We start from the raw sequence: 14,022 nt of genomic DNA on the forward strand, positions 1-14,022 counted from the left end.
TGTTCAGGAGGAGAGGATTTTAAGTTTTTCTTAGAAAATTATTAAAAGGTCGGAAATGTCGATGGTGATAATTAAATTAGGGGTGGTATTTAACAAAACGCAATATTATTCATGCATTAACACAGCCCCAAATGATTTTCCGCTTCTATTTAAATAACTTAACAAAAAAAAAAAAAGAATCATTTCAGAAAAATGTAATTAAGCCACTTAATAATAAGGGTGGGTAAAAAAAAACCGAACAAATTGGTAACCGAACCGAAAACCGATAATCCAAACCGAAAAAGTGGTTAATTGAACCGGTGATTTTCTTAATGGTTTAAAAAATAGTTTGGTTTCGGTTTCGATTTCGAGTTAGAGTGGTTAACCAAACCGTTTAATAAATATATTTTAAAAAAATTAATATATTATATGTACTTTGTAAAAAAAACAAAGTAACCACAGCGGTCACATATATTATAAATATTTTAAAAATATATACAGAATATATTATTATGATATAAAGTAAAAGCAAACAAACCCAATTTTTTACTTTTTGTATCTGCAAGTTAAAGAAAATAGAAAAACGAAAGAAAGGAAGCCGCCGTCTCTCCTCTTCCTCAGACCATCGTTCCTCCCTATCCCGGTCTCCTCAAACTATCATATGCAGAAGAAAATGCAGAGAAAGATTGTTCTCATCTCGCATTGCTTCCCTCGTTCTAGGTCTAACCTTGCGTCTCCTTTCTTTCCCCCCCCCTCTCTCCGTTCAATCGTCCAAAAGAGGCTGGCCGTATGGAGTATATCGATGGTGAAATCAAATCCCAATTATAGATCCGATCCGGAGGTCACAATCACTTTTGGTCGCTACGGCCAGGTACTATTTTCATCTCTACCTCCTTTTTATATTTCGTTGTCTTGGGACAACCATATAATGGATCTCTTACTCGAGCTTCGACTTCGTAGGCTAGTGAATTCACTGCATCTTCTCTATGGTGTGGTAGAAGCTTTGTCACACTGCTTGCTCCGAAGATCGTGTGCACATTTGCGAACTTTTGTGGCTCTTCTGGTGGGAAATGGGGTGCGAAAATGCAACTTTGCATGCATTTTCTCCTTAGGAATTTGTAGGCAGCACAGAGTGAATTGTATGAGCTTGATGAAGCCATTCTGTGCATCATTCTCTTTGTGAGATTTCTTCTATTCTTTTAACTATTATTCTTTTTAGAAATACAGATCCTTAAACTTCATACGTTTTCATGTTTCTTTTCATCATACGTTTTTTTTTCTTAGTAAATCGTAGCTAGTTTCTGATTACAAATTTGGTCCTTTTTTCTCTTTCTGGCTTGTGAATCTCAATCTTTGATACAAATATGCCTACCAAAATCTAGGGATCAATTGCACTTTGGATATAGAATTTGTCTTTTTCTACTAAATTTGGAGATTTATTCTATTCAGGTTACAATTCCTTATAAGCTTTTTTTAAGTGTTGGTTTATTTTGAGCTTGAGTTAGTCTTGGAGCGCTAGGTAGATGTGATTCAAGTGAAGATTGTCTTCTGTCTGCTTGCTAGAAATAGTTCATAAGTTCCAATACCTTGTTTTTCTCCACTGTTTGTGCACTTTATAAAATTTTAGTTTCTAAATCTACTACTAACAACCACTTTAAAACATCATTCGTCTTTAGTGCTTGAGGTCAAGTGCACTCTTGAGGGAGGAGGGGATTTGTAATGTATATCAGAAAGGGTAGATTAGATTTGCTTTTGAATTTTGAGTTAGCTGCTCTGTTTTCAATTTTTCAATATGCTGAGGCTTTTTTTCATGAAATTCTGTTCTTCCATATATCCAATGAATGAAGTGTTATGTATTTTTCATGATGATTCTTTTAAGACAATTATGTTGCACTGCAGATAGCAGACCAAAGCTAGTTGCTGGATCCCCTGAAGGATACTCTGGACACATTGTCTTTCCTTGTGAGTTTGTGATGCATTGCTTTTGAGTAACTTAACTTTTGGATTGCCCACACTGATCCTAACTTAATCACCATTCTTTAAGTTTAAACATGTTATAATTAATCATATTCCAACACCAGACTCTGGCATATCACAGGTGTTTAGAACACCAGACTTTGGCATGTCACCATTAATCAAATTCCAACACCAGACTCTGGCATATCACAGGTGTTTAGGTTTACAACACCAGACTTTGGCATATAACAGGTGTCCAGGTTTATAACACCAGACTCTGCCATGTGTTTTTAGGTTTACAGGTGTCTAAGTTTTAGTATGTGTTTCTAGGTTTACAGGTGTCTAGGTTCTGGCATGTGTGTAGGTTTATATGTGTCCAGGTTTATAAAAGGTGTCTAGGTTTATAACACCAGATTCTGGCATGTGTTTCTAGATTTACAGGTGTCTAAGTTCTGGCATGTGTGTAGGTTTATAAGTGTCCACACCAGACTCTGGCATGTGTTTCTAGGTTTACAGTTGTCTAAGTTCTAGCATGTGTGTTGGTTTATAGGTGTCCAGGTTTATAACAGGTGTCCAAGTTTATAACACCAGACTCTGACATGTGTTTCTAGGTTTATAGGTGTCTAAGTTCTGGTATGTGTGTAGGTTTACAGGTATCCAGGTTTATAACACCAGACTCTGGCATGTGGAATACACCTGATGTCATCTTCTCTGTCTTAAATTGATATGTGACATGTGATTTCTTCTCTATCTTAGATTTTCTTCTTAATATTTGCAATGAGTTTTTCTGCTATAAATTAGAAACGTATGCTGAGGCGTTGAAACAATCAATTGGTGAAAGCAGATGAAAATGGCTTCCATCAAAAACCTCATACTCGCTGACCTTACTGCCTCTGGACTTAAACATGTTCCTTCCAACTACATCCGTCCTATGTCCGACCGTCCAAATCTTGACGACTTTCAACTATCCGACGACTCCATTTCATTGATTGATCTCCAACACCTTCACGGTCCTAATCACGGTCTTCTTATTGACAGCATCGGCAAAGCTTGCCTGCGTGATGGCTTCTTTCAGGGTTTTTTTTTATCAGTTCAGTTTTCTTTTGCAATGATCTGTAGTTCAATTGCAGCTAGATATGGTCATGGATTAAAATGAATGAGGTTTAGACTAAGTCTTTAGTCCTAAAATCAATCATTTTCAATTCCCTTCTATTCAATTGTAATTCTCAATTGTAGAGCAGGCTGAAAATATGTTTTAAACAACTTTAATTTTTGAAATTTTTTGATTTTGAAGTTGTGAAAATTAAATTTGAATATTTTCATTGACAAGATAAGGAAATTAGTACACTGATTTTTGATTTTCAGGTGAAGAACCATGGAATGTCAGAGGAAATGATTAATAGCATAATGAACACGGCCAGAGACTTTTTTAACCTGCCGGAAAGTGAGAGGTTGAAGAGTTATTCCGACGATCCAACTAAAACCACCAGACTTTCAACCAGTTTCAATGTCAAGGCTGAAAAGGTCACCAACTGGAGAGACTTCTTGCGACTCCATTGTTATCCTCTCGAGGATTACATTCATGAATGGCATTCCAACCCTCCACAATTCAGGTACATCAGTAAAGCATTTCAGACCGTTCAACTTCTTGGTTTTTACACATTTAACCCATGAAATTCTTAATTCCACATATTAGGCCTGAACTTTTGTGTTAAAATCTATGTTATCTATGTCCCATATGATTTATATATTATATAATTTATATATTATATAATGGAAGAAAAATGATAACCATGTTGTGTAAATTGTATTCTACTGTCGTCAAAATTTGACTATTTCAGTATTACTGTGAACATGTAAAGTTTGAATATTATTACAAATTTGACACTGTTTTGTTTCACATGTTACCCTTCCATTTGTAGAGATATATAGACATTTCTAGCCTCCAAAAATGACTTAATCAATTCCTTTAAGTCCTACATAGTAGAACAAATGAATATTTAGACAAATAAAGCGTGAATCACTTTAAAAAAAGTTCGAGAGGTTTATTGTTCACTTTAGTAAGTTTAAGAAGTTAAGAGCTGATCAATTGATAGAGTTGTATACATATTGAGCCTATAAAAATGACTGTGTCAATTTGGTAACGAGATCTCAACCCTGTATGCAGTTCACAAACTAAAGCCACAATTAACTGAATATATAATGATGACACGTCAAGCTAATCACTGACATATCACTATCTCATGGCCCAAAACCAGTTGGTCCCGTACATACGATTGAAGGGATTTTATCTGTAAAATTTGCAAAGTAGAAACAATTTAGAATGATTTATTCCTTTTCATAAATGTAATCCTTTTCATATATGTATTTTACATTTATGTATAGAAACGCTACAGGAAACAGTAGCTAAATACAGCACAAGGGTAAGAGAGCTAATCCTTTGTTTGCTTGGACTTATATCAAAAAGCTTAGGCTTAGAAAAAATTACATAAACAAATCACTAAGCAAACTCAGAACTAGCTTTCATCTCACACTTGTACCTCAAATCACATTCCTCTACTGTAAACTCATTTTTTCCAATCAAGGAATCTTGAAAAGGTCCAAGCAGCATCCTTTTGCAAGTTCTTTGTTCCAGAATTTCTAATAATATGTGAAATCTCTGTAGACTGCCGGATGAAGCACACTCTTGTATTTTCCATCACTAATTACCTCCATTTGATCTCCAATGTTGACAGCGAAGGTGTTAGGAATGGGATTAACAGCAATCCATTTATGATCTCGGAGAACTTGCAGTCGAGGGACATGATCTTGAAGAAGAACGGTGATTAGGTTAGGATCAATGTGGCATGGCAGTCCAAAAGTAAGATCTGGCTCTAGACATGGTGGGCTGGTGGATAATAGTCCTGAGTTTGATTTGTTTATGTAATCTTTTTCAAGCCTAAACCTTCTGATATGAGTTCAAGCAAACCCAGGACTAGCTCTCTCACACTTATGCTGTATTCAGCTAATATTTCCCTATCTATCACATTTCCATACATAAATGTAAATTACATATGAAAAGGAATAAATCACACTCTAAATTGCTTCTGCTTTTATACATAAAATCCCTTCAATTGTAGAGTCTATAACCTTGACATGTAGGTCCTGATTTTGCCAAGTGGAATGGGACAGCTTTCTCCACAAAGAAGAGTGAAGAGCAAAAGAAGCCAAAAGTACATGCATATGGAACTAAATTTATATGTTGATGACATAGTAGCACATGGTATTCATCAACTTGTAAATAAACACTGAGATAGATGGATAAGAGTCATGACATTGCTGACCAAAGCTTGTATTGTATGGGGTAAATTACACCCATGGCCATTGAACTTTACCATTTTAATATTATAGCGACTGAACTTCAATTCTTAACAGCATACGGCTGAACTTTATACTTTTTAACATCGGTGACCACTCAACACTTCAAAATAATTGTTGATAGCCTTAAAATAAAAAATTTGAAGAGTTATATTCTAAGGAACTTTAATTCTTGAAAATTTTCGTTTTAGGGTCATTTAGTATTGTTTAGTTAGGAGAGAGGGTAAATTTTTAGAGAGAGAGAACTCCAAAAATTGTGGTTTGGAATATAAAAGGTGTGGTTTCATGGTAAATGTCGTTTTGAACAATTTTAATTTTTGAATATTTTCATTTTGAGGTCGTTAACGGTTATTTTGAAGAGTTAGTTAAAATTGAGTGGATACCAATATTAAAAAATGTAAAGTTCAGTGATTATACCGTTAAGAATTGATCATAATGTTAAAATGGGTAAAATTCAGTAACCACGGATGTAATTTACCAAGTATGTCTGGTGTATATTGAAACTTTATCCAGCTTTTTACCAAAATGGTAGACCATAGCTTCAGAGCAAAGAATACGGTATACCTAAGATAAAATAATAAATTTAATATTTTATGAATTTAAATTTATGAAACTAGTTTCTTCTAGAAGCACTGATTTGGTGACGGAATAACCCGATGTTGTTCCACTTCCGAAACATTCATTGTGTTTGATTTTGGATCATTCTTGCATACAGGCAAATAAATATCCCTTTTCTCGTGGTTAATGGTGTAGTCGATCGATCACAGAGAGTGGCCAATCGACCACGTTTTGGAAAAAATAAATTTGATTTAAGGGATGGCTGGTCGACAATGGGGCGTGTGGCTGATCAGCCCCCGATGGAGAACCGTTTAAGTGATGGCCGATCGGCCATGGTGCATAGCTGATCGGCCATCCACGCTGCTGCGGGGTTTATATAAACCAATGGGGTTTTTTCTTATCAGATATTAATACGAAATGAACGTTAACTATCAGTTTCACTTCTAACAGCTCCACCTTCTAGAAAAATGTAATACTCTACGATTATAAAAATAATAATAATAATTATTATTATTTGGTCTAATGTTCATTCAGCTCCCTTAACTTGTTTAAATTAGTTATTTTATCCCTCCAACTAATCGAATATCCAATTTACCCTCTTAACTCCATAAAAATTGTATTTCTCATCCTCTTAATTTGTAATTGATCATTTTACCCCTCAACTTATCGAATATCCTATTTACTCACTTAACTCTATAAAAATGGTATTTCTCACCTCTTATTATCCTATTTACCCTCTTTAACTCCATAAAATGAATACACTGAGCTAATGAGTCTATAACCTTGACATGTAGTCCTGAGTTTGCCAAGTGGAATGGCACAGCTTTCTCCACAAATAAGAGTGAAGAGCAAAAGAAGCCAAAATTACATGCATATGAAACTAAATTTATATGTTGATGACACTGAGATAGATGGATAAGAGTCATGACATTGCTGGCGAGATAAGCTTGTATTTTATGGGGCAAATTACACCCATGGCCACTGAACTTTGCCATTTTACATTATGGTTACTGAACTTCAATTCTTAATAGTATACCATCGAACTTTACATTTTTTAACATCGGTGGTCATTCAACACCTCAAAATGACTGTTGATGGCCTCAAAATAAAAAATTCGAAGAGTTATATTCTAAGGAACTTTAATTCTTGAAAATTTTTGTTTTAAGGTCATTTAGGTGTTGTTTAGTTAGGAGAAAGTAAATTTTTAGAGAGAAAAAACTCTAAAAATTGTGATTTTGGAATATAAAAAAAATGTGGTTTCATGGTAAATGTCGTTCTGAACAACTTTAATTCTTGAATATTTTTATTTTGAGGTCGTTAACGGTCATTTTGAGGAGTTAGTTAAAATTGAGTGGCCATCAATGTTAAAAAGTATAAAGTTCATACCGTTAAAAATTGAAGTTCAGTAGCCATAATGTTAAAATGGGTAAAGTTCAGTGGCCATAGATGTAATTTACCATAGTATGTCACTAAATCTTTTTTGGTGTATATTGATACTTTATTCGTAATGACACGGGCTTTTTACCAAAATTGTAGAAAATAGCTTCAGAGCAAAAAATACGGTATACCTAAGATAAAATAATAAATTTAATATTTTATGAGTTTAAATTTATGAAAGTAGTTTCTTCTAGAAGCACTAATTTGGTGACGGAATAACCCGATGTTGTTCCACTTCCGAAATATTCATCGTATTTGATTTTAGATCATTCCTGCATACATCCCTTTTCTCGGGGTTAATGGCGTAGTCGATCGATCATGGAGAGTGGTTGCCGATCAACCACGTTGTGGAAAAAATAAATTTGATTTAAGGGATGGCCGATCGGCTACAGAGCATGGCCGATCAGCCATATTGGGGGCCGATGGAGAACCGTTTAAGTGATGGCCAATCGGTCATGGTGCATAGCTGATCGGCCATCCACGCTGCTGCGGGGTTTATATAAACCAATGAGGTTTTTCCTTATCAGTTATTAATATAAAATGAGTGTTAACTATCAGTTTCACTTCTAACAACTCCACCTTTTAGAGAAAAAAAAAAGTAATACTTAATTATTATTATTATTTGGTCTAATGTTCCTTCAGCTCATTTAACTTGTTTAAATTGGTCATTTTATCTTTCCAACTAATCGAATATCCAATTTACCCCCTTAACTCCATAAAAATGGTATTTCTCACCCCCTTAACTTGTCCAAATTGGTCATTTTGCCCCTCAACTTATCGAATGTCCTATTTACTCATTTAACTCTATAAACCATAAAAGTAGATTTCTTAACCCTTTACATTGCAAAATTAGTAAGACTTATTCAAATGAGTTTGAAAATATATTTTTTTATTATCAACTTTTTTATTTTGTTTTAATTTGATAATTATATTGATCCTTTGTGTGTTTATTACAATAATATTGTATTATAATAATTAGATGATCAAAATTTACCTAGCCAAAAAATTGAAAAGAAAATGAATGAATAAAAGATACAAATAACAAGAACATTAATATAAACAAGTTAAAGACATTATATGTAAAGATAAGGTACCAAAATATGGTTCTTGGAAAAGTATCACTTTAGGTTCCACGTATAAAATAGCACTAATATAGGTTTACCGTTTAAAAATGTATCAATTTAGACCTCGATAACGGATTGCAAGGGGTGAGAAATACCACTTTTATAGAGTTAAATGGGTAAATAGGAAATTCTATGAGTTGGGGGGTAAATGGACAAGTTGAAGGAGTGAGAATTACTACTTTTATGGAGTTAATGGAGTAAATAGGACATTTAATGAGTTGGAGGGTAAAATGACCAATTTGGACAAGTTAAGGGAGCTGGGGGAACATTACACCTTATTATTTTGTTATTTATAAATATATTAACAACAACACAGTAAATTTTAGACACTTTTGGTGATTAACTTATATATAACAAATTTAATTATTGGTATTTAATAGGTTTTTTTATAATGATATTAGTAACACATTAGATATTTTTAGATATAATTAATATTTAGAATGTATGTTACGGTTAAATAACTGTCAAACAAGCATCAAATTGAGAAATTGGACCAACTATAAAAAAAATTGTTAATTGATGTTTTCATTTTTGTTTTTAAGGTGTGTATTATCCTAGATAAAATTTTGTGATATTTTAAAAAAATATATTCAATCTTTTTTCGTCAGAAAAATTTGTTTACAGATATAGTTTGCCATTTTAGGAGAATTGTTTTTCTTAATAATAAGAGAAAATTACAAATATAAATCCCGTGATTTGCTCGATTTGTAAAGACAATTTTCATGAGTTGCTCGATTTCCTTCAAAAAAAAATTATTGTTGTAACTATTTATCCCAAAAGAAGCGGTTTGGCGCAGTTAAAAACAAACTGAATTTGCAAATTATCCAAAATACATTATCTAATTTTGCAAATTAACTACAAATTGACTCACATATTTTTTAACTGCAAAATTCACAAAGTATATATCCATATTTGTAACTTTTAAACCATGAAAATTGTCTTTGCAAAACGGTCAAACTGCAAAGTTTATTTTTTAATTTACTCTAATAAAAACAACAAACGTATTATGTGGTTACGAAAATGATAAGTCGTTAGGTAAAGTGTGGAAGAGTAACCATTTCTTAAGTTTCTATTTGATATATTAAGTTATTGGTTAATTATTAATTAAGATTGGCTTTAGTGTTTAAGGGCCTAAGGTCATTTAAATTAGATCTCGAGTTCGAGTTTTAGTGTAGACAGAAATTTTTAATTGGAAAATGACCACCTAAAGAGTTTGATAAACCTCGAAACAAACTATAAAAAAACTATTGGTTTATTAATCCTGAATAAAAATTTAGTTAAATGAGAATCAAGTGCGTGCCTTTGCTATTTAACCGTATAAAAATTTAGATAAATGAGAATCCAATAATCAAATGCGTTTTTTTATTATTATAATTCACTTGTGAAATTGTTGTATAGTTATTCTGAAATTATTTTTGGATGTTTTGGTTTAATTGCGTTCTTTATTTATTTTCATAATATAATTTAATATTTTTAAAACATTACATATCTTGTGATGAATATAACTTATGAACATTATATTTTATTTGTTTAAATTGTTTCAATAATATTGTTATTGAAATCTTGATGTTTTCATATTTTTAAAGATATATATTACTCTATAAAAAAAAAATATATTATAAGTAAAAATATTTTTCTATATTGATTATTTTATATTATTAATTTTAGATAGTATAATACATATTTTAATAGAATTTATATAATAATTTATTTATTAACAAATAAAAAATACAAATCCAATCAATCTCCAATTAATCTCTAAGGGATTTATTTTTAATCTCCAATTAATCCAATTAATATTACTTTGATGATCTATAATTAAAAATACAAATCTAATTAATTTTCAATTAAAAAAAAATAAATCCAATTAATTTTGGATTAATCTAATATTCAGTTCCAATCTTATTCTACTATGAATTTAATTAGCAAGTGAAATTTAATCATAATTGTAAAAGAATATGTTTATGTTAAGAACTATTCCCATAAAAAAGACGTTATTGTAAGAAAATATTATATACCATAAGAATTGATAGAATCATATTTAGATTAAAATATATGTATGATCCTTGCTTCATATAAAAGATTTTGAAGAATATCATTTATTATTTTTTTAATAGATTTTTTTACTTTATCAAATATTGCCACATTGTTCGTTGTCAGGCTGCTAGAAACGGTGACGTAGGGTATCTTGATAATACCACCGCCGAACAGAAGTAAGTAATTAAAAAATACTGGCTTAATACATCATTTGCCACTAAATCCAAAATGCTTGATTGACTACCTGAACTTTCAAAATGTTTCAAAAGCCTCCTAAACTTATATAAAATGTTCAGTTAGCTCCCTGAACTTGCATAAAATGTAATCAATTGATCACTCGGTCGTAAAAAAGTAAGTTAAATACGAAAGATGTATTCCGCACATCTTAAAATGTTATTACATAATTAAAAAATAGATTAAAAATGAAGTTATTGCTTACTCAATTATATAACTTGTCTTTTCTAATATTAGAATTGTATACTCCGATTTTGGTCGTTTTACTTTTTTTAAGATTTATGGAATACATCTTCCGTATTTAACTTACTTTTTTACGATCGAGTGATCAATTGATTATATTTTACGTAAGTTTAGGTGGCTAACTGAATATTTTATGTAAGTTTAAAGGGTTATCGAAACACTTTAAAAATTCAGGGAGCCAATTAAGCTTTTTGGATAAATTCAGGAGGCAAATGATGTATTTAGGGAAAAATATTAAATGGTATATAAGACAAAGTATGATGTAATGTTTAATGATGTAAGGTGCTTATGTCATTGAAGTGTATCTATCATCTTAATTGTAATGCGTGTTAGACAGTTGTGCCTTTCAAATGCCACCCATACACTTCATTTTTACATAAGTACAACTACAATACAACCCCTTTAATTTTACATAAGTACAACTACAACCCCAATTTCATGAAAAAAATAAAAAAGTAAGATAAGGTATGGAAGAAATGTCCATCAATTTTATGTTTTATTATGGGCAAAACTAAAGGTTGAAACTTAATTAGGACTCTAAACTTAAAATCATCAATTAGGTCTCTGAATTAACAAAAAAAAATTATTAATTGAGTTTCCATTTTAAATAAAAAAATTCAATTGATGTCTCATCGAAAATCATTCGGTTGAACAGTTTTAGACTCTCTTCCCTAAATTTATTTTGAACCAACACAGAGATTATTACAGTCTATATCAAATAGTCACAATTTCTGATTTTAGGATATGATGATAACTCAATTGATGATTTTTATTTAGTTAAGAGACCTAATTGATGATTTTGATAGTTTAGGGTCCTAATTGATTTTGAAACTTTAGTTTGGGGATCAAAATGAGTGTAATGCCTTTTATTATGTATTTGAATAGGGAATAAATACAAGGCTATAAAAAGTAGTATATACTATTAGAATATTTTCTTTTATTTTCTTTTATGTTTAATTATTAATGGTTAATAATCGAGGTAAACTCTTCATAGGTGTAAGATGTACCGGATTCCGCTTTTGCGTATGGTGTCGGTGTTGTTTCTTCCCGCATGTGAGACATCACAATCAAATTGATATGGCCTACCTAATAGCATGTGACAAACATTTATCTCCACAACATCACACATATCTTCATCCTAGACCTGGGCATGGGTCGGGCTGGGCCAGGCTCGGGCCGGGCCTGTCGGGCTGTTAATAAAGTCAGGTGAGTCCAAGCCCAGCCCAGTATGCAGGAAACTTAATCGGGCTGGACTCGGACCTGAGATATGAATCTCAAGCCCGCCCGTCCAAGCCCATTTGTATATTTAAAAAAATATATAATTAAATTTAATTTACAAAGGGGATTTAATTTACATGATAAAAACAAGTAAAATAGAAGAGATTAGGAAGGAGTAGAATTATGATCTTCAATAGAGAGGGGGGATGGAGAGGAGATCGCAGCAAACTTAAAATATTTTTATTTTTGTTTATAAAATTATATTATAATTAATATTTATATAATTATATAATATATTATATAAATTATATATGTTTTATCAGGCTGTCCCGGTCCGATGTAAAATATGTAAAGCCCAAGCCTGCCCAGTTTTTGACGGGCTTATACGGGCTTGGGTCGAGCCGGGCTTGAATGCATTTTCATGTGTCCAAGTCCAGCTAAATGGACTTGGGTCTGGGCGGACCGGGCGGACTCGCCGTTTCATGCACAGGTCTACTTCATCCCAATAAGCCAGAATGGTGAAAAGAACCTTACACCGATGAGTAACTTGAAACTTTTCCACCTCGTTGGTCTAACCAATGCGGTCTAGGATGTGGCTTGGAAACCAAACCAAACTTACTCAAAACGGACCGGCTAATGATATTCACTTAGCTTTCTCCATCGATTACCACCTAACACTTCTTCCCAAGAACTAAGCATCGAGTTCTAAATAATTGATGTCTTGAGCTATGCTCCTCTTCACTAGACATTAGCACACTCGTCACCAAATACACATTAGGCTTATTTTCATCATCCTCACTTTCATAGGTGTCTTCATTTTGGCTCCACTCAACGTTTCCCAACTCATCTTCACAATGGAACCGATCTTCATCATCCTCATAAGTATCTTCGTTTTGGTTCCACTCAACATCCTCTAACTCATCATCACAATGGGCTTTACTTTCGTTATCTTCATAAGGAGTCTCGTGTTGATTCCACTCAATGTGTCGAAGCTCACTCTCATCATAATAGACCTTATCTCCGTCATCTTCATAAGCGGCCGCATATTGGTTCCACTCAATTCTCCGACGCTCATCCTCATCATGGTAAACTCTATCATCTTCATCATAATCAAACTCATTTGCACTATCATAAAATTCACCATCCTCACATATTTTGTCCTCGAAAACGTTCTCTCTCTCTCTTCAACCCCATCCTCGAACTCACTTTCATAATACTGACTTTCAACATTTCTTTCTAACTCATTCTTGGATTGGTTCTCCTTTTCATCACTCTCCTCTTCTAACTCATCTTCTTTATGATCATATTCAAATTCATTTCCCTCTTCGTCCACAACCCATCTTTCCCCACGACCTCTCATTTCCATTCGCTCTTCCTCATAATTCGAACTGGTTATTTCACTCGCTAAGTTGCAACACTCATAAGACATGCTATATCCCAACATGGTTGAACCTCCAACATCTCTTCCATCACCATAGCCATTAATTTCCACACAATAAGTGATTTCCTCATTCTCTTCAAAGAGATTTTCAAGTCCAATGTCACTCTCCCCTTCCTCAAGAGTAAACCCTCACTTTCCTCAAGCATACAAATGAAGTTATACTTAAGAGGTATTTTATCAACATATGGGAGCACCCCTTGCAACATGAGTTTACGGACTAAATCGGTAAGAAATCATAAATCCCCCAATGTTGAAGGTTAGAACCTTAACAAAAACTTTAAAGAAGAAGATATAATTTTGATTGATTAAAGATGAATATCCTTACAAAGAAATGAGCTTATATAGCTCTCCAAAATAAAAAGTAAAAGACTTAAAATCCCTAACTAGGGTTACATATAATAGAGAGTGATTAGGGTAGAATGAGATGATCAAGAGATT

General features: G+C 32.7%; 1 protein-coding gene across 10 annotated transcripts; it reads left to right on the forward strand.

Annotated features, from left to right (window-relative positions):
* Window positions 1–544: 544 nt before the first annotated feature.
* LOC136210906 (protein DMR6-LIKE OXYGENASE 1-like) lies at window positions 545–5,039 on the forward strand. 10 transcript variants are annotated; one of them, XM_066002360.1, is made up of 6 exons: window positions 545–850; window positions 940–1,158; window positions 1,879–1,941; window positions 2,737–3,025; window positions 3,301–3,548; window positions 4,671–5,039. In XM_066002360.1, exons 4-6 carry the CDS (start codon window positions 2,780–2,782, stop codon window positions 4,762–4,764), a joined length of 588 nt encoding a protein of 195 aa, XP_065858432.1. In that variant the 5' UTR covers window positions 545–850; window positions 940–1,158; window positions 1,879–1,941; window positions 2,737–2,779; the 3' UTR covers window positions 4,765–5,039. The 10 variants fall into 10 exon arrangements, with proteins under 10 accessions (XP_065858432.1, XP_065858433.1, XP_065858431.1 ...); XM_066002361.1 differs by having other exon boundaries at window positions 2,780–3,025; XM_066002359.1 differs by having other exon boundaries at window positions 1,879–3,025.
* The last annotated feature ends 8,983 nt before the right edge of the window (window positions 5,040–14,022 follow it).

Source organism: Euphorbia lathyris, chromosome 1 (assembly GCF_963576675.1).
Source record: "Euphorbia lathyris chromosome 1, ddEupLath1.1, whole genome shotgun sequence".
Lineage (NCBI taxonomy): Eukaryota > Viridiplantae > Streptophyta > Magnoliopsida > Malpighiales > Euphorbiaceae > Euphorbia > Euphorbia lathyris.

Excerpts from the sequence above, each read along its gene's own strand:
- LOC136210906 (XM_066002359.1), top strand. The coding sequence starts at position 2,780 with ATGAAAATGGCTTCCATCAAAAACCTCATACTCGCTGACCTTACTGCC. Across the intron at positions 3,026-3,300 it reads TTCAGGGTTTTTTTTTATCA|GTGAAGAACCATGGAATGTC; the intron begins GTTCAGTTTTCT and ends TTTGATTTTCAG. Across the intron at positions 3,549-4,670 it reads TCCAACCCTCCACAATTCAG|CGAAGGTGTTAGGAATGGGA; the intron begins GTACATCAGTAA and ends CAATGTTGACAG.